At 62.7% G+C, this 18,179-nt stretch overlaps 4 protein-coding genes across 4 annotated transcripts; 2 read left to right on the forward strand and 2 right to left on the reverse strand.

Annotated features, from left to right (window-relative positions):
• Positions 1-43: 43 nt before the first annotated feature.
• On the forward strand, positions 44-2,439 carry CHLRE_12g485850v5 (uncharacterized protein). Its single transcript, XM_001691028.2, has 6 exons — positions 44-191; positions 283-340; positions 427-501; positions 629-782; positions 1,262-1,323; positions 1,839-2,439. The coding sequence occupies exons 1-6, from the start codon at positions 124-126 to the stop codon at positions 1,980-1,982; spliced, it is 561 nt and encodes a 186-aa protein (XP_001691080.1). The 5' UTR covers positions 44-123; the 3' UTR covers positions 1,983-2,439.
• Positions 2,440-2,608: 169 nt separating this feature from the next.
• On the reverse strand, positions 2,609-7,764 carry CHLRE_12g485800v5 (uncharacterized protein). Its single transcript, XM_001690837.2, has 6 exons — positions 7,266-7,764; positions 6,315-6,953; positions 5,969-6,073; positions 5,296-5,797; positions 4,766-4,938; positions 2,609-4,554 (listed from the first exon to the last, which is right to left on the reverse strand). Exons 1-6 carry the CDS (start codon positions 7,413-7,415, stop codon positions 3,940-3,942), a joined length of 2,184 nt encoding a protein of 727 aa, XP_001690889.1. The 5' UTR covers positions 7,416-7,764; the 3' UTR covers positions 2,609-3,939.
• Positions 7,765-7,814: 50 nt separating this feature from the next.
• CHLRE_12g485750v5 (uncharacterized protein) lies at positions 7,815-10,218 on the reverse strand. The gene is made up of 5 exons (XM_001690836.2): positions 9,940-10,218; positions 9,729-9,843; positions 9,350-9,491; positions 8,899-9,090; positions 7,815-8,360 (listed from the first exon to the last, which is right to left on the reverse strand). Exons 1-5 carry the CDS (start codon positions 10,049-10,051, stop codon positions 8,190-8,192), a joined length of 732 nt encoding a protein of 243 aa, XP_001690888.1. The 5' UTR covers positions 10,052-10,218; the 3' UTR covers positions 7,815-8,189.
• Positions 10,219-10,424: 206 nt separating this feature from the next.
• On the forward strand, positions 10,425-12,896 carry CHLRE_12g499301v5 (uncharacterized protein). The gene is made up of 6 exons (XM_043068055.1): positions 10,425-10,771; positions 10,939-11,061; positions 11,258-11,326; positions 11,526-11,606; positions 11,937-12,014; positions 12,184-12,896. Exons 1-6 carry the CDS (start codon positions 10,490-10,492, stop codon positions 12,448-12,450), a joined length of 900 nt encoding a protein of 299 aa, XP_042918103.1. The 5' UTR covers positions 10,425-10,489; the 3' UTR covers positions 12,451-12,896.
• Positions 12,897-18,179: the final 5,283 nt, after the last annotated feature.

The raw sequence follows: 18,179 nt of genomic DNA on the forward strand, positions 1-18,179 counted from the left end.
TTCCACAAAATAGTTGCTGCGCATGTGGGCGCTTGTACTGTGACTTTAAAACACCGTGGTCGCAATACAGTGACTGAGAGACAAGCTAGCTGCACACTCTGCTTGGAAGCACCTCCAGCACAAATGCAGTCGACCGTTCAGCTGACTCGCCGCAGCACTGTGGTGCGCCGATGTGAGGGCCGCATTTGCAGGTAAGCACGGCGCAGCTTGAGCGGGCAAGCCCTTGTTTTCTGGGTGGACAGTGCATTCGCCAGCCCCCAACCTAATTCCTTTGTGCTGCAGGCCCTTTGCCCCCTGCCACCCTGTCTCTCACATTGCTAAAGCTTCGCCAGCGACTGAGGTGCGCTTGAATTCAGCCGCTCGCGGCAGACGTGGCAAAGCCCTGGAGGAGTCCTTGTTGCTGACAAGCAATATTCCCTGGCGCAGGAGCCCAAGACGGCCAACAAGTCTGAGGCCGAGCTGGCAACTGAGAAATTTGGACTGGAGGCTGGCTTGCTCACTGTAAGCCGCACGGCGAAGCGGGTCATGCATTCGGCACGGGTTTAAGCTTGCAGCAGCGACGCGCTGCCTAGCTATCCATTAATGTGTGTATGACGAACGATTCTCCTTCTTTGGGGGTTTGGTGCAGGCTCTGACCTCCAAGGACGAGGGCGGTGAGGGCAAGCTCAGCAACACGGAGCAGGCGAAGCGGCTGCTGGCGCAGTACGGCTCCGCGTACCTCATCACCTCCATCTCCTTCGCCATCGTCTCCTTCGCAGCATGCTACCTGGCAGTGGACTCAGGTGCGGCAGCTTCCCGGCTGCAGGGCGGACGAGAGTAAAGCGGGTCTGGTAACACGGGGACGGAAGGGTCTGACACCCGCATGCGGGTACGGTCGAAGGCCTTTATGAAGAAGGCACCTGCAGGAAACAGGCTGCGTCATGTGGCCGACATAGCATTTAGAGGGTTTAATCAGAGCCGTGCAGTGCACGAGGGGAGGTTTAACTGTACTTGTGATACCGTACCAGCCGGCTGGCAGGGCAGCGCTCTCGCGGCTCCCGCCGGGTGGCGGTCCAGGCGGCAGGCGGGTGAAGGGTTCGGAGCTCAGCCCCAGGTACCAGCCATGGGACTGATCGCACGCTAGAGACCAATGCCGCCAGCCTATGTACGCCTGGCTTTGATGTGCTACGTGGGTCGGCGCGGGGAAACCCTCAGGCCGTCATGGGGCCTTGGTTGTGTTGGTCCTGACCTCGGCGTCAACTGCTCCTGCCGCTGCCCTCAGGTGTGGACATGGCCGGTGTGCTGGCCCGGTTCGGGCTGGAGGCGTCAGACACCAGCGAGAAGGTGAGTGGGAGCTGCGGGCGAGGCAGGGAGGGAGGGAGGGAGGCGGGAGCTAGCCGCTGGACCTGAGGTGTATGTGCAGCTGTGAGGTCAGCGGTGGCGGGGCGGCGCGTGAGGGCAAGGAGCGCAGAGTACAGCAGTGACGCAGGAAGAGATAGGGGCACAAGGGCGAGAAAGGAGAGCGCGGGTTAGAGGGCTGGAGGCTGGGTGTCAGGCTGTGGTTGGGGGCCAGGGTACATGAGACGTGAGCGCGGGGGCAGACAGCAGCTGGCGGGCAGCAGCAGGCTAGACACGGCGGCGAGCAGACACAGGGGATCTCCGGCAGGGCCGATGGGTGAGTCTACGGATAAATGAAAGTCTTGCGAAGGGCTACGCCATGCGCTTGGCGCACACGTGCGCGCACACACGCACACACACACACACACACACACACACACACACACACACACACAGGCACACGCACACACACACCACCACCACCACTTTCCTGAACTCCGTTATGCCTGGTCTTGCTGCAGGTGGGCACGTTCGCTCTGGCCTACGCCGCGCACAAGGCGCTGTCGCCGGTGCGCTTCCCGCCCACTGTGGCGCTCACGCCCGTGGTCGCCAAGTACCTGGGCAAGAAGAAGGAGGAGCCGTCCTCGGGCAGCAACAGCAAGTAGGCACCAGTTTTAAAGGCCTGGCGGGCGGTGTGCTATGTGAGCTTCGGGTATGAGCGCTTGATTGTGAGAGGAAGAGTCGAGAGGTGTGAGTCCTGAGTTCTGTGTTTATAACAACGCGTAAGAGAGCAGTCTTGTGGTCTTAAGTACAACGTGGTTTTGGCAGACAGAACTGGTATGCACCGCATCTCGAATGCGAGGACTTTTATCGAACGGAGAAGGAGTTGTGCTATGAGGCTGCGGAGACAGCAAAAGCTGCGGATACAGTAATACGCCAGGTGGTGACAGCTGGTGTGGTAAATGCCCTCTTAATGTGGGCCAACGGGCAAGAGCTGTAGAGGGGACGGCGGCCGCCTGCCCGGCATGAGGTCCAAAGCTGCGGAGTTGTATTGCATCAGGAGTTGAGGTGTTAAGGGGTGGGGTCGCTGGAAGGGTCCTTAAACTGTAAGGTATTCCTTGGCCGGAAGGAGGAGCTCCTGCTACTCCAGACGCTCCACGCGTACGGCATGCAGCGGCACACCAGGGCAGGGCTCCTATCTTACTGTCTCCAGACATTAATTGGCCATTTTGGCCGTTTCCTAGACATTCCTCCCGGGGGCTAATGTCTGGGGTGAGACTTTGTTGGCCGGGGTTTGGGACGGGTTTTGTCCGAATTCCGAGAAGTCCCCAAACCGCCAGGTGCCCAGACAAAAGACGGCGGCCACCCGGCCGTTTTTGTCTGGAGCTAGACATTACCCCAAAAACAAGATACGACCCCTGCACCAGGGCCATGCTAGCCCCTAAGCTCCATGAGGTTAGGCGAGGGGCCATCGCCCGTGTACCGACTTGCAGTCAGCCTTCCCTGATGCTGCGGGGCTCACCCCATTGTCCAGCTGTGCAAACCTGACACCTTGACCCACGTTTGCGACCAGCTTCGCCCCCGCCCTCGCCTCAACGCGCGGTCAGATACTGGCAGACACACTTTTTATACAGGCTCCTTTGTAGCCATGGCAAATGGGACCTGATAGGCAGTTTCGGAATGCCCAGAATGCCTGTCCCAGTCGATCGTGCGAAAGGCCCGAAAGGCCGTACACATGCTTGACCCGTGGTCCGGCGTGGGAAGGAGCCCTGCACTTCACTGAAGACTAATCGGGCCAGGGGAACTGAGTGCTCAAGTGCTCAACCCGGCAGTTAGCTGGACGCTCCAGTGCCGTGTTCTTCGTTGCACCGACGAGCCGGATGTGAGTTCGATTGCTCCGCATGAATCACGGGTTACATTGCCCGCGTGCCGGGTACGCTCTTGTGTTGGGTTTGCATACTCCCTTTTGTATGCGCCTGGAGTCTTTCCTGCCCGCGCATGGCGGTATCTCTTCTTAGGTCCGAAGTGTCATTCCACTTCCACGCCACACTCTCATTGCGTCAAGTCGTATGTCTATCTGTGGGATATCACTCCCGCCTACCTAACCATCAGCATGTGTCACCACCACCATGGGTCATTTCTGCTGTCGCATCAGGCCCCTCGGGCCCGGCATATAGCTGTACAGCGCGAGCTCGCACACACACTCAGCTCTTTTGTTCTCTCAATCAAAACTGCCACCAGACACACCACCAACACAATAGTACACAAACGCGAAGATTGCGATGCCTTGTTTAATTGCGAAGCCGGAGCCGCCAGGACGTACAGCGCTTGTGCCGCAGCCCCGCGCACCCACTGCGACGCAGCCGCCCCCAAGGCATCCTTCGCCACAATACAACAAATATGATATGAGGGGGCGGGGAGCACGCCACGCCACACCCTGAGCTGCGACTGTGCATCATCATCATATAGTTTGAAAGACAGATCAGGCACGCACACTGCTGCTACCGCTGCTGCCCGCACCCCCTTGCTCCATCGCTGCTTCCAGCACCAGCTTTTCAGCCTGCCAGCACGTCCACTTTCCAGCTCCTTTCACACCCTTACTGCGAGAAACCAGGTGCACGCTTAGGCGGCCTGGTAGGGGATGGACACGCCGGGAGCGTCCTTCTTCGTGTACTGCTGCGCCTGGCTGGCCAGCACAATCTGCTGGAACTCGTCGCCATCGATGTTCTCCTTCTCGATCAGCACCGCCGCCACCTTGTGCAGGATGTCAATGTTCTGCTCCACCAGGTCCTTGGCGCGGCGGTAGGCGCGCTCCACCAGCTCCTTCACCTCGGAGTCAATCTCGTCGGCAGTCGACTGGGAGAAGTCGGCCGGCTGCGCCGCCGACGCGCCCAGGAAGCTGGCGCCGCCCTGGTTGCTCCAGGCAACCTGGCCCAGCTTCTTGGAGAGGCCCAGCTGCGTCACCATGAGGCGGGCGATGCGGGTCACCTGCTGGAAGTCGCCAGAGGCGCCGGTGGTGATGTCGTCCTCGCCGAAGATGAGCTCCTCCGCGATGCGGCCGCCCAGGGCCACCGCCATCTGGTTCTCCAGGTAGGTGCGCGAGTAGAGCCCGGACTCCAGGCGCTCCTCGCTGGGCGCGAAGAAGGTCAGGCCGCCGGCGGCGCCGCGGGGCACAATCGAGATCTTGGTCACGGGGTCGTACTCGGGCATGAGCGCACCAACCAGCGCGTGGCCGGCCTGGGGAAAAGGGCGGAGGGAGGGACAAAGGGCAGGTGTCAGGACGAGCTGGTTGCATGTGGAGCGTGCGGCTGGCGACGTCCGCAAGTCCTGTGACCGCACGTCCCGGCCCTCCGCTCTTGGCAGCCCACACTCGTCCAGTCTGTAGTTCCCGTTCCTTAAGCGCGCTTCCCTCCCGCCTCGACCGCCTCTGCAGCATGCTACTGCTCACCTCGTGGTAGGCGACCAGGCGGCGCTTCTTGTCGCTCATGACGGCGCCCTTCTTCTCGGGGCCGGCAATGATGCGCTCCAGGGCGTCAGCAATCTCCTCCTTGGAGATCTCCTTCAGGTTGCGGCGGGCGGCCAGGATGGCGGCCTCGTTCATCAGGTTCTGCAGGTCAGCACCTGTAATGGAATTGACGAGCACAGAGAAATGCGGTGTTGGGGATGGAGGCCAACGTGCTGAGGCTGCAGCGGATGGGTGGTGGGGTGTTGAGCATGAGTTATTCTTTTTGTTGTGTGACCATCGTTTAAGGCGGCAACTCATTGGCCCTAGGGTCTCAACGCCGCCCTGATGTTGTTCATGTGTCAATATTGCATCTGTATAAACAGGCAACAGGCCGTTTGAATATCGGCCAGCGCCCCTTATGCAGTGCGTACGTCATTTCATCCACCCCAACCCTTGCTGTTACCCGCCAAATCCACCAAACCCACTTCATCCCAACCCCTGAAAGCCAAGCTGCTGCTACAGCCAATGCTCACCGGTGAAGCCGGGCGTGCGGCGCGCGATCTTCTCCAGGTCCACGTCCTTGCCCAGCGCCTTGCCGCGCGAGTGCACCTTGAGGATGGACACGCGGCCCTGCACGTCGGGGCGGTCCACCGTCACCTGGCGGTCGAAGCGGCCGGGGCGCAGCAGCGCCTGGTCCAGCACGTCGGGCCTGTTGGTAGCGGCCAGCACGATGACGCCGGTGTTGCCCTCGAAGCCGTCCATCTCCGTCAGCAGCTGGTTGATGGTCTGCTCGCGCTCGTCGTTGCCGCCGCCCATGCCAGCGCCGCGCTGGCGGCCCACGGCGTCGATCTCATCAATGAAGATGATGCAGGGCGCCTTGGACTTGGCCTTCTCGAACAGGTCGCGCACACGCGAGGCACCCACGCCCACGAACACCTCCACGAACTCGGAGGCGGCGCAGGAGAAGAAGGGGGTGCCGGCCTCACCGGCCACGGCCTTGGCCAGCAGGGTCTTACCGGTACCGGGGGGACCGACCTGCGATACACATAAGGAAACTCATTAGACCGTGGGCATCAGACTACGGGCATTTGCTTCAGACACATCGAGCAAGACGGCATCTCACAATTAGGAATGCAACTGGATGGTTGAGCATTTGCTGTTGCCGTAAATTGGACTGTTGCTGTGTATTAAGGGCTGTAGACTCACCAGCAGGCAGCCCTTGGGGATCTTGGCGCCCAGGGCGGTGTACTTGTCGGGGTTCTTCAGGAAGTCGACAACCTCCTGCAGCTCCAGCTTAGCACCGTCGCAGCCCTGCAGTTCAATGTGGGTTGTGGTGGGTATTGGGCGCGGTGAGATGAGGCCGTGTCGAAGCAAGGTAGTATGCGGTCGGCGTGTTGCTGCTGTCGAGCGCCTTGCATAGCCGTGCTACAGAGTCCAGCCCAGCGCTTTTCAGAGCCTATGACCCATGCTCATATGATCATTCCCCAGTACCCATCAACCCAACATCCCCACCAGCACCACCCATCCTCCCAACCCAAGCCCTGTAACTCACCGCCACGTCATCGAACACCACGCCAGTCTCGGGCACCTCCTGGAACTTAGACTTGGAGCGGCCGAAGTCCATGGCGCCGCCCATGCCGCCCATGGGGCCGGCACCGCCACCGCCGTTCTGGCTGCGGCGGAACAGGAAGAACAGGCCGCCGAAGGCGATCAGGGGGAACAGGATGTTGCCGAGCAGGGCGACGTAGTTGCCCTGCTGGTCGCCCTCGCTGACGCTGATGTCCACGCCGTTCTTGGCGAGGATGTCAACCAGGTCGGGATCGTTGGGCAGGACCACGGTGGCGCGGCGGCCGTCCACGGCGGTCAGCTGCAGCTGGGAGCCGTCCTTGGAGAAGCGCACGCGCTCCACCTTGCCGGCCTCGACCGCGTTCACGAACTCGGAGTAGCGCCACTGGTTGCCCTCAGGCAGGGTGTACTCGGAGCGAACCTCGGGTGCAGCCAGGGGCGCGGAGGAGGCGAAGTTCATGGAGGCGGGGGCCTGGGTTGTCGCGGTGGTGGTCGTGGTGTTGGCGTCGGTGGGGGGCGCAAAGTAGTCGGCAGCAGTGGCCACGCCCGCGGTGGACAGGGACAGCAGGGAGGCCAGGGCCGCCTTGGGCAGCTTGGCCACCAGCTCAGAGGCCAGGTTCTCGCTCTGAATGCGCAATGCAAGCAAAGGAAAGGGCTCAGCATCATTCGTCGCGATGTGTGGTTCAGTCGCGAAGCCCCGGTCGAGCGCTCATAGGACCGCTGTTCGGCTCCCATATCCCCACACATGTAATACAAATGCATTCAGTGGGTCGGCCATGTGTGGGCTGGTGGTGGCCACACGCGCAAGCCTACGTGGGCGATGGCCCAAGCAGATCGACAACCCAAGCCCTCAAAAATACCCAATGCCATGTCTATCCCTTATAACCACTGATATTATTGGTGTGTTGAAGCTTTGCAGCACAGATCGATCACTTACGAGCTGCTTGGGCGAGTACTTGGCGGTCACGCGGCTGGAGCGCTTGGGCAGGCCCAGCAGCTGCGAGCGAAGGGCCTCAGTGTTGCGGGCGAAAGTGCGGCGGCCGGCCTTGGAGGCCAGCGCCTCAGGGCGCGCAGTGAAGGCAGACATCTCGGCTGGGGTTCGGGGCTTTGGGACAATAGAGGCTCAAGCACTTAGGTGTTTTGCGTTCACGGTAAGTGTAGTGTCACGTATAGAGTCGCTACTGTATGGAGCCCCAATGCATAATATGAAGTGTTTGGTGGCGCGCGGACGCACTTATGACGTCGGGCTGCATGGGGCACAGCCGCGCCTGTGTGGTCGCGAGCGGTGGTTGTGGTGCGAGTGGTGGAACCAGTCGAGTGGTTGCTTGCGATAATTCAAAGCAACAATTATACCAATACTGAGCTGCTCCTCGCGCAAGAGAGCGAAGGCTCGCCCGCCCGCGCGCGACCAACTGCGACCGCTCGCGCGACACGCACCATCCGCGAGGCCAACCTAGAATTGCCACTATCGCTGCGTTAAACCATTCATAGTAAGCAGTTACAAATAACTCACAGCACCTGCTCACATCCCCGTTGCGCCAGCCTGGGCGGAGTGGACTGCGTTGGCATGTCGGGAGTCAGCTCCGACATGTCCACCTGTTCGGTCCTCAGCGCAGTTGGTGTGTGCCACACAACGGACGCAGCAGGCTCCGCTTACACTTCCAAAATCTTCCTGTGATCGTCGGGGGCCGGGCGGTCCCGGCCCTGGCTACCTCCACACCGCAGCCCCAACCTGAAGCCAACGACCACACACGATCCGACTGCTTTCCGCCCGCCCCTTCGAAGCCTCCCAACCTCCATCTCCGCCTCCACCCAGCACTATACAGCCGCCGCAACACCTGCCCCACCTCCGTAACCACAGCTACCCGTGCCGCCGCTGCCGCTTCTCCTCGCGCGCGGTGCTCTGCTTTTTGAGCTGCTCCCTCAGCCGCTCGAACACCTGCTCGGGCGTGAGGCCCTCCACCGTCATGATGCGGTTGCGGTTGTGCTTGGCGCGCCGGATGTCCAGCTGGGACAGGCGCACGTTGAGCACCTGGGGGGAGGGGGCAGCAGTAGGAGGGAAGGCGCGAGCAGGGGTAAGAAACTAGTGCCGCCATAGCAGACGCTGTCCGCCTAGCTGCTCCCGCCATGCAGATGTGGCACATGTGGGGAGCGGGGGCTCGCACCAGGGTTCCTGGAGGCCCCAGTGTGCGAGCCAACCATCGCCCAGGCGCCTGGGAAACGTGGCTGGCATGCTTTTCCCATTCCTCTCCTATCCTCTCCCCAGCCTCCTCCTCCTGCCTTCATTCAACCTCCCTCCACTCCAAGCCCCTCTCCTCATCTGCACCCTCGCCCCTAACCTTCCCCACATGATCGTGATCTTCTCTCTTTTTGCTTTCTCCTGGTTGTTGGAAAAACCCGCTAGCACCACACACCGCCACCACCGTACCCCTCCTCTCCTCAACCCCCTGAAAGCAACGCGGATCAGGCCCCTCCCATTGTTCCATGAACGGCCACCGGCCGATGAGCGCCCCATAACCCCTCCCACCCCCCACCCACACACACTTACGCACACGCGCCCCCGCCCGCACCTTGCTGATGAGGTCGAACAGCTCCTCGTGCACGGCGTCGCCGGCCATGAGGCCCGTCACGTGCACCCGCACCACGTCCGCCGTGACGCGGCTCAGGCAGCAGCGGTGCGAGCGCTCGTCCAGCTCGATGCGCATCTCCACCAGGCCCGTCTTGTCGGAGCGCGTGATGCAGGGAGGCACCAGCAGCTTGCCCTGGGGGTAGGGGTGCGGGGGCGGGTCGGGGTTGGGGTGGTGGGGAGGTGGGCTGCGGGTACTTGGGATGCTCGTTGGAAATGGGTGGTACCGTACCTGGGGCCAAAGTGCGCAACAAGGAGCCGCCAGGCCCGTCCGCCCGTGCCGCCATCCCAGAATGCCGCCCAGCACCCGCTCTCCCCTTCCGCACTCCTCTTCCTCTCAACGACCCCTTCCCTCTCCCTCTCCCTCTCTTCCTCTTCCTCCTCCTCCTCCTCACCGCTCTCCGCGCGTTCTGGTTGGAGAAGGTTGTGACGGCGTTGTCCAGGATGTAGAGCAGCGGGCTGGTCAGGTCGGACTTGTAGGCGATGGGCAGCTGGCCCAGGTTCTGGCGGTACTGCTTCTCAATGGCGCCGTTCTGGCTGCGAGTTGGGTGAGAGGGGGAGAAGAGGGAGTAGGGGTTGGGTTGAAGTGAGGGAGGGCACGGATACGCGGCAGGGAGGGAGGCAGGCGCGGTTGCGTTGGTTTTGGTCCTTCACCCCTGCCACACCCTGCCCTGCCCTGCACCCGCTGCGAAGGTAACCACCGGTGAGCCCCCTGAGTCCCCTACGTGCGCCGGTGTGAAGTCACGGTGTACAGCGTGCCCTCGCCCGGCTCACCGCTTGATGTACTTGAGCCCACCATCCGTGGTGTAGAGCTTGATGGTATGCTCGTTCGTGTCCACGATGTAAGCCCCGTCCGTTCGCCGCCGTGGCATCTTCTTCAGGTCAGCATCTGCGTGCGTGTGCGGCACTCCGATTTCACTTCTTGTCCGCACGCGAGAGTGAGCGCGAAAATGCTGTCGTCAACCGGCTTCAGCGCTCAGCCCACCTATCGTGAAGGCATGACGTCCAGAATATTTGCAGTGATAGACATAAAGCTTTGCCGAGTCAACGCGGGGCCCGTCCTCGCTGGTAAACGTTAGCGTAGTGCGCTTTGGCATTCTCTAGTTAGCTCGGAGGTCAGGTATCTGTATAGTAGAGTCAAGTCAGCTTGGAGGCCGCAGCGGCAGCCTCCTGCGAGGCTGGAAACTGATAGATTCTTGCAGAGATTCTTGTGTTGTTACGCTTCCTCTGGGCACTGTTCAACTGCTATAGGCGGAAGGGTGCGTTAAAAGAACGGAGTGCTTAAAAACAAGGACCCGCCGTAGCACGGCAAGGTAGGGTGTTGAAGAATGGGCGTGCCAAACCCATTCCATCTGCCATCCCCTCCCGGTGGCCCGGTATGCGTGCCATACGTTATTAGCCTGCGATCCCGTATGCACGCCTATGCCTCGCCATGTCCAGTTCGTGCTGAGACTAGCCCCATACCTTGAACCTCAGGTGCATGTCAAGTGAGCTGTAGGGCTGTCAGCTGCCAGTCGTCTCAGGCGCCCGGGGCCATGGCCGCGCCCGGCCCCGCCTTCCTGTTGCCAGCGACCGCCGCTGCCCGCGCCGCCGCTGCCGGGTTCTTGTGGCATGCATCATGCTCCTGCAACATGACTGCCGGGGCTTTCAGGAGCACTGCTGCAGCCCCGCTCAGCGCCCGCCCGCCGGCGACGGCTGCTACTGCCGAACCAACCCAACCCCGGACGCACCTCGCGCTGGCCACGCCCTGTCCGCGCCACCGGCCCCTGCAGCCACTGCCACTGCAGTTGCAAGCCTTCCACGACAGCAGCTGTCAGGTGGGAGGCAGGATTGGGACTTGAGTTTCGAAGGGCTTAGCTATTGACCCGCGGGCCCCAGGCATGGCGTGGCAAGTGCCCCACCGCGAACAAATGCCCCGCCGCACGCAAATGCCCCGCCATCTCCCTTGGCGCAAGTCAAAGTGTTCAAACACGCACATCTACAGCCGTCGCACAAAGCATCGAGCGACCGCGCCTTTGCCACAAGCACGCGTGCGTCAGCCGGCGGCAGCAGCAGCAGCAGCTCGGCGCAAGGCGACACCACTCCGCGGCCGCGCCGCCCAAACATGGTGAGCGACAGTGGCATGTTGTTGCTATTGACGAGTGCCTGTCCACCGACCAGCGGCTGCCCCAACCACTTCTGCCCTTGCTGCTGCTACTGCCTTTCATGCTGCTACTGCCTGCTCCCACTGCTGCTGCTACTGCCTACATGTGCTGCTACTGCCCTGCCCCCACTGCTGCTGCTACTACCTACACGTGCTGCAGGACACCACGGGCGGCTACATCGCCACCAGCCAGCTGGACGACAGCGGCAGGCGGGTGGACAAGCCCAAGGTGGGGCGTGGAGGTGTGACGGCGTGACGGCGTGACGGCGTGCCGGCATGACGGCGTGACGGCTGGGGGCCGAGGGCCTGGAGCGTGTGCATGTGCGCTTCGGGTCTTGACTTCCTGCGGAATTGCAAACGACTGCGCCCCCGTCTCTATACACTTCCCACCCGGCCCCCCTCCCCACCCACTCCCCACCACCGCCCAGGAGGAGCTCCAGGCTGCCAAGGACGCTCTTCTGGAGCGGCAGGCGGCGGAGGGCAAGATGCCTGGAGCCATGCTGCTGCAGGTACAGCGGGGGGGCAAGAGGGGGCGGAGGGCTGTGTAGGACTGGAGGAGGGGGTTTGTGTCCTCGCCCATCACAATGACGGTGCTCTTGGTGACACGCGCCTGCACAGGTAGGGCAGCCCTCGTATCTGTTCTTGCGCTTCGATAACAACCCTTTTGGGGCTGAGCCCCCCGAGCACAGCGATTCGGGGGGGGGGGCGAAGCCCCCCAGGAACACCAGAAAGGCAGTTTGTGTTCAATCGTTTATAGAGCGATGTTGGCACACGCACTCGACAGTTTGTTGGTGTAAGCGGCTAAGCCTTGGACCACACCCGAACCCCACACGCCACAGGACCGGCGCAGTGGTGTCAATGCCCAGGAGACGTGGGGCAATGTGTCGGCGGAGCAATACGACCAGGGGGCGGCACAGGTATGGAGAAGTGGCGGGGGCCGCGGGTAGCTAGGTGCAAGGGCAAGAGTAGTGCATGAACGCGCACTGCGCACGGACTATGCCAGGCACACGCCAAATGTGTTGGACACGACGCCCCTGATCCCCCTCGCCTTTCCAACAATCTTGGCCGTGTGCCGCCTCCACGCAGACCTCCTTCGTCTCCGCCGACCAGGACGCGACCGGCGCCAGCGCTGGCGCCACCTCACAGTCCCGCACCTCCAACATCACTGCTACCACCACCGCTGGTGGCGGCACCGCCGCCTCTGACGGCGATGCGGTACGGCAGTCGGGCGGCGGCGGTGCGCCCGAGGGCGGCGGCCGGGCGGGTGAGGGTGCAGTGCGGCAGGGCGGTAGTGGCGGCAGCAGTGGTGGTGGGGATGTGGCGATCGGCAGTGGTCCTTCCAGCGGCGCGTGATGTTGGCGAGACATGTGTTTGATGAGCTTGGTACCGGTGCGCACGTGCGGACTGCGCACCGCCGGGGTGCGTGTGTTGCGTGTTGACACAGCGGTCCGTGCTCTGCGCAAGACCATGTGTGTGCTGCAGCGTGTGTGTGCAGAGTCTGGAGGACAGGCTGATGCTGTCCTCCCCAGCCGTCCGGCCTAGGTCCGTTGATGTGAGGAGCTCGATAGGTTGATCCTGTCTCAGCGCTAGCCCTCTTACACCGTCCTGAGTGGTCGCCTGTCCTAGGCGCAAACTCAACACATTGCTTCGGCGTGTGCACACCCATGGGGACGCCGCGTTGGCGAGAGCCACGGATGGCCCTAGTAGGCTAGTACCGTGGAGAGGAGGGCACTGTACCATCGATGGCCAAGCTAGAAGGGTGAGTTGCGCGGCTGTTGTGCTTAGGAGAGCTCCTGGTCTTGCTGCCAGGGAGGCGTGGATTGAGGCACAGCAAGATTCACAAACAGTCGATTACACCGGTGTCGGTTGGCACTGCAGGCACCCGCGGCCACGTGCAGGCGGACCGCACTGTCTCAGCGGCTCCGTGCATGTGCACATGCGAGTGCCTACCCAGTGGAGCACCGCAATGGTCGACAGCGCTTCCGATTGCGGCACGCTTGCTCATTCATTTCCAACGGTTGGATGGGGGCCGGGCGGCAGGAAATCAAGTGCATGCCTTGCCGCCCCGGGGCCACGGTCAGCGGTAGCCACACAACGAAATGAACGTGGGACACAAGCCAGGATTGCAAACACCCAGCCACCGCGAGTTTTCCGCCTCGTCCCATTATCCAACCATCACACCAACGCTTCCGTGCTCCATACATGCTGGCCATCGTAACTCACGTGTTCCAGTGATTCCGGACACTTCCAGCTGCTGCGCCCCAAGACCCCGGCACCCACATCTGTGCTTAGACAGCCCATCACAAATGTTCAAGTAAAAAGAAGCGACTCACACAGACACACTGTCTGACGGACACAACAATGCAGATTCTGTACAACCTCAGTCCTTCCGTGACCTATTGCTTGTTCAGTGCAGCCACCAGACGACTCTCTACACGCCTCTGCGAAAATAGTTGGTAGCGCAGCACGCGCCAAGCGGCCGCCGTTCATGCAGGCTCCGACATGGACAGAGGCCGCCCACGGCACCCGATGCCCCATACGCTGGGGTACCATGTGCCACAGGAAGTCCATGCGCCCAACCCACAAAGCCTCTCGCGTTCACATACACGCGCACAGCGTCGTGCATTATGCTCCACTCGTCATACCTCTGTATGTCCAGACCCTAGGAACCATTACACCGCAGCTGCATATGCAATCACATCCTACGACTGGGGTGGGCGGTTCCGCTTCGGGTGGATAGCGTCAGGGCATAGCCCGGCTCAAACGCCCCGATGGCAGCGCTACGTCGGACCCAACCGTGATGGGCCAGGTCATGGCAACCTACTGGCAAGACGTCTGTGCGGCGCCGCCGCCTGCCCCAGCCGCCCGCGCGCAAGTGCTGGCCGCGCTGCAGCAACACGGCCGCCGCTGCACGACGGAGGAAGCCGCGCAACTCGGGCAACTTGCCGTCACCGCCGCGGAGGTGCGCGCTGCGTTGGCCGCCGCGCTGGGGCTCAGTGGGGCTCAGTGGGTGATGGCTGAGTGACGGCTGGGTGACGGCTCAGTCATGGGCTCAGTGGGACTCACTCACTCTACCCTCCCGACGGTGCAGGGACGTGACGTCAACTCCGCAACCAACATCCGGCACGCGCTGGTGGAGATGCTGCTGGGGCACAAGCGACCTGCATCGCTGCAGACTGGCGGCGGCGGCGGCGGCGGAGGTGGCAGCGGCGGCGGCGGCAGCGGCGGCGGCGGCAGCGGCGGCAGTGGCGGCGGCAGCGGCGGCGGCGGCAGCGGCGGCGGCGGCGGCGGCAGCAGCGGGGGCGCGTGCGCGCATCTTGGTAGCGGAGGGGGCGGGAAAGGCCACGTGGAGGAGGAGAGCGCAGCGCCGCCCAAGAAGCGGCGCAAGCGCGCAGGCTGAGGAGCCGGCTGGCGGTGTCTAGGTAGCGGTCCGCGGTGGGGCTGGCAGGGCATGCGTAGCGGCATGACAAGCAGTGCGGCTGTTGACAACTGTGCTGCGTCTGGCTACGGTTGGCTCTGCTGTGCCATCGCGATTGCTAGGCACCTGGTTTGGCTATGTGCCTGTGGAAACCGACCCCGGCTATGTCCGGGCGATGAGGTTGTTCGGCCTCAGACTGTGGAGGGGCTCAGCCCCTTTTCCCGTGACCGGGGAACACTTGTTCTACAAGGCTGGGGATCCCCTGGAGCCCTCTAACTATCGCCCCATTACCCTCACGGATACTGATTATCGCACCCTTGCACGTGTGCTGTGTCGGCGCTTGCAACCTGTGTTTGGGCGCGTCATCGACCCTGAGCAAACTGCCTTCCTGTCTGACCGCCGCATTGCTGATAATGTACTGCTGCTGCAACTGACTCCTGGGTTGCTGAAAGCGGCGGGACAGGATTCTGGTGTGGCGGCGTTCCTAGACTTTTACAAGGCGTATGATACGGTGGACCGGTCGTTTCTCCTCGCCTGCCTTGAACGTATGGGCGTGGGGGCCGGCTTCTTGACGTGGGTGTCGCGGCTGCTGACTGACACGCGTGGGGCGGCGCTGGTTAATGGACGTGTGTCTGGTTGGGTGCCGCTGGCGGCAGGAGTCCGGCAAGGGTGCCCGCTGGCCCCGCTGCTGTACCTCGCCATTGCGCAAGCCCTGTTGTCGTGGCTGCGCAGTAAGGGGCATGGCGTGCTTGCTGGTCTGGCTTCGGCTTTGGCATCTCAGTATATATGCGGATGATTGTACGCCGTTTCTCGCGGGCATGCAGGCTGTGCCGGGGTTCCTGGCGGACATGGACGTTTTTCGGTGTGCGTCGGGGCAGCGGCTTAACATGTCTAAAGTGGAGCTACTGATGGTGTTAGGCACCTCCGCGGGTTTGGGGGTGGCGCCAGCAGCTGTGGCTGGGCCCCCCCTGCCTCCGAGTTGGCGTGTGGTCGAAACCGCAAAGTCGCTGGGGGTGCACTTTGGTGATTGGAAGACGGCCACCCCGCCAGTGGCTTTTGACGGGGTGGTGGGGGTGCTTGGCTTGATTGTGCGTATGCCTGTTTCGATGTTTGGGCGAGCGGCGGCGGCCTCGGCATATGCCCTGAGCAAGGTCCTGTACCATCTGGAGTTTGCGGGCTTCACGTCGCCGTGGGCGCCGGTTGGCAAGTTGTTAGGCCAGGTGGCGGCGGTTGTTGATCGGCGGCTGTCGCCGGCTAAGTATGCGGTCGCACCCCATGCTCGTCCGGTGGGGGTGTCCCTTGACATCATGCAGGTGCCGCCGGCTCTGGGTGGTGTAGGGCTGCTGCCTCTTCAGCTGCACGTGCAGGCGCGGCAAGCTGGATTGGCGGTGCGGTGTGTGCTGGGCGCGTGTGGTTTGCTGGCGTTTGTGCCGCCGTGGACGAAGGTGGCGGAGGCTTGGTTGCGGGCACGCCATCCAGCGGCCACGCCCCTGCGCCTGTTGGTGCGGTGCGACCCGTCACGTGTTTTGGACAAGTTCGTTACGCCTGAGTGCAAACCGTTTTTGCGTCTGTTGGGGGCGGTCGCCCACTTGCCGCCTATCACGTTGGTGGCGCCGCCCGCGGCTGGGGACTGGGTGTATCACGTGCCGTTGTGGGCGAATCCGGCACTGTGTGATGGTGCACAGACTTTTGACGTGGCGTTTGCCGATTTATTTGCCCTGGCGGGCCTTGTGTATGTGGGACAGTTGGTGGCGGCGCATGACCAGTTAGAGGCCGTGCGTGCTGCCCACACCCGCCCGGGTGGGTGGGGCACCAGGTTTGGTGAGGCGATGTTGGACTTGTATTTGACGAGCGTGTGGCGGCCTGTGCTTGGATGGGGACCTCGGCGGCGCCTGCCGTTGGGGCCGGCGTCGCCCCTGGCGGCGGCGGACCGCATAGCCGCGGCGGTGGCCTTGCTCCCAGGTGGCTGGGAGGCCGCGGCGCGTGCGGCTCGACTGGCTCGCGGGCGGGCGTGGTTCATGCCGCTTCCTGCGGATGCCGTGCGACAGGCGGCGGCGGGGGCCTTGACCCAGGTGGTGCGGGGACTGGGCTGGGTCCTGGAAGGGGGCCCGCCTCTGCTGCTGTTGAACTACTCCGTGAAGGCAGGAACGGCCATGCAACTGGGCTCCCAGGTTGCGGCGCTGCGGTCTAAACATTTGCTGTATGTGCGTGATGCTGGTGTGTCTGCGGACGGCGCGCTTGCGGCTGCCGGCGCCTTTGCCGGCACTCTGGCCCTTAAAATGGGAAAACTATCACAAGGAAGCGTTGTGGCGGGTGGCGGCCAATGCGTGCTGGTCGTTCCCCAAAAATGCCGCCCAGCGTGCAGCTGGGGTGGCAATCAATGCCCCTGTGCCGGGCGTGTGGGCGGGATATGTGTGATGGGGACCGCCGGCACTACTTTTGGGACTGTGTTGTTGCTCGGGCGCTGCGGGAGAACATGGCTATGGCAATGATGGGGTCCCCTCCTGACACGGCTGATGACTGTTTCTCCCGTGCTGACCTTTGGCTGGTGCAGCCGCCTGCTGGGCTGGCGCCGCCGGTGTGGGATGTAGTGTGTTTGGCTGCGCTGTCTATCTGCCCTTGACTCGGGCCGGCAGCAGGTGATTATGACTGGCTTGCGTGTGCGTCGGGCTCTGACGTCGGCGGAAGTCATGCGCATCAGTGTGTCCGTTATTGCTGACTTCTGGGGCCGGCTGCAATCGTATGTCAGCCTCGGCCTCCGCCCGAAAGCCTGGGCCACGGTGCCTGCGCACCATCCGTTCCTCTCGCGGGGTGCGGGTGACTGTGTGCTGCTAGTGTTGCCTGACGATGTGGGCTCCCCGCCCCCCTCGCCTTAATTTGCTCGTGGGTGGTGGGAGCGGTGTGCCTCTGGTGTGTGCGCTGTGGGTGTGGGGCGTCGACGTGGGCGTCGCCGGACTACGTGCCCGGTGTACCTGCGTTGACACCTCGCCGGTTTGATTGCGCCTCGTGCGCTAGTGCGGTTTGCTGTACGTTGGTGGGGCTTTGGCGGGCTTTGGCTTAGCTTCGACTCGCTGTGCAGCTGCCGAGACACGCTTTACGCGAAGACCTGTTGCACGGTTGTGGAAGGTCGGTAGCCAACTGGGGGGAGGGTGGTTTCCCTTCGGGCCGGAGATGGTCCCTCTTGACCTGGGTGCTGGGCACCCTTGCTTGGTCGGATTGTCCCTTCTTTGTAATATCGCAACCATAACCAACGAGATGAGGGGTGTTACGTGGCGGTGGGGCTTTGGCGGGCTTCGGCTTGGCTTCGACTCATGCGCGTAACGCTATGAAGGTCGGCAGTCAACCAGGGGTGGGTGTTTCTCTCTGGGCCGGAGACGGTCCCTCGCGGCGTGGGTACGGTGTGCCCCCGCTTGTCGGACTGTCCCTTCAATTGTAATTCGCATCCATAACCAATGCAATCTAGCGCGCCAGGGCGATCCAGGGTCGGCTAGAGCGGGTCTGGGGTCCTTGGGGGGTCCGAGGGGGATCTCGCTAAGCACACCAGCGCTTCCTTAGGTTAGGGTAAACCCTAGGGCTGCAGTGCTTAGGGAGATCCCCCTCGGACCCCCCAAGGACCCCAGACCCGCTCTAGCCGACCCTGGATCGCCCTGGCGCGCTAGATTGC

This window comes from Chlamydomonas reinhardtii, chromosome 12, assembly GCF_000002595.2.
Source record: "Chlamydomonas reinhardtii strain CC-503 cw92 mt+ chromosome 12, whole genome shotgun sequence".
In the NCBI taxonomy this organism is placed as follows: Eukaryota; Viridiplantae; Chlorophyta; class Chlorophyceae; order Chlamydomonadales; family Chlamydomonadaceae; genus Chlamydomonas; species Chlamydomonas reinhardtii.

What these genes read in the sequence shown, in the direction of transcription:
- CHLRE_12g485800v5 (XM_001690837.2), bottom strand. Translation starts at nt 7,415, where the DNA reads ATGTCTGCCTTCACTGCGCGCCCTGAGGCGCTGGCCTCCAAGGCCGGC. An exon ending in CCGCACGCCCGGCTTCACCG is followed by an intron (nt 4,939 to 5,295) that starts GTGAGCATTGGC and finishes ATTCCATTACAG; the next exon opens with GTGCTGACCTGCAGAACCTG. An exon ending in GCCTGGTCGCCTACCACGAG is followed by an intron (nt 4,555 to 4,765) that starts GTGAGCAGTAGC and finishes CCTTTTCCCCAG; the next exon opens with GCCGGCCACGCGCTGGTTGG.
- CHLRE_12g485750v5 (XM_001690836.2), bottom strand. Translation starts at nt 10,051, where the DNA reads ATGCCAAAGCGCACTACGCTAACGTTTACCAGCGAGGACGGGCCCCGC. An exon ending in ACGTCATGCCTTCACGATAG is followed by an intron (nt 9,844 to 9,939) that starts GTGGGCTGAGCG and finishes ACACGCACGCAG; the next exon opens with ATGCTGACCTGAAGAAGATG. An exon ending in TGTTCGACCTCATCAGCAAG is followed by an intron (nt 8,361 to 8,898) that starts GTGCGGGCGGGG and finishes CCCTCCCCCCAG; the next exon opens with GTGCTCAACGTGCGCCTGTC.
- CHLRE_12g485850v5 (XM_001691028.2), top strand. Translation starts at nt 124, where the DNA reads ATGCAGTCGACCGTTCAGCTGACTCGCCGCAGCACTGTGGTGCGCCGA. An exon ending in TGTGAGGGCCGCATTTGCAG is followed by an intron (nt 192 to 282) that starts GTAAGCACGGCG and finishes TTTGTGCTGCAG; the next exon opens with GCCCTTTGCCCCCTGCCACC. An exon ending in AAGCTTCGCCAGCGACTGAG is followed by an intron (nt 341 to 426) that starts GTGCGCTTGAAT and finishes TCCCTGGCGCAG; the next exon opens with GAGCCCAAGACGGCCAACAA.
- CHLRE_12g499301v5 (XM_043068055.1), top strand. Translation starts at nt 10,490, where the DNA reads ATGGCCGCGCCCGGCCCCGCCTTCCTGTTGCCAGCGACCGCCGCTGCC. An exon ending in CTGGAGCCATGCTGCTGCAG is followed by an intron (nt 11,607 to 11,936) that starts GTACAGCGGGGG and finishes CACACGCCACAG; the next exon opens with GACCGGCGCAGTGGTGTCAA. An exon ending in ACGACCAGGGGGCGGCACAG is followed by an intron (nt 12,015 to 12,183) that starts GTATGGAGAAGT and finishes GCCTCCACGCAG; the next exon opens with ACCTCCTTCGTCTCCGCCGA.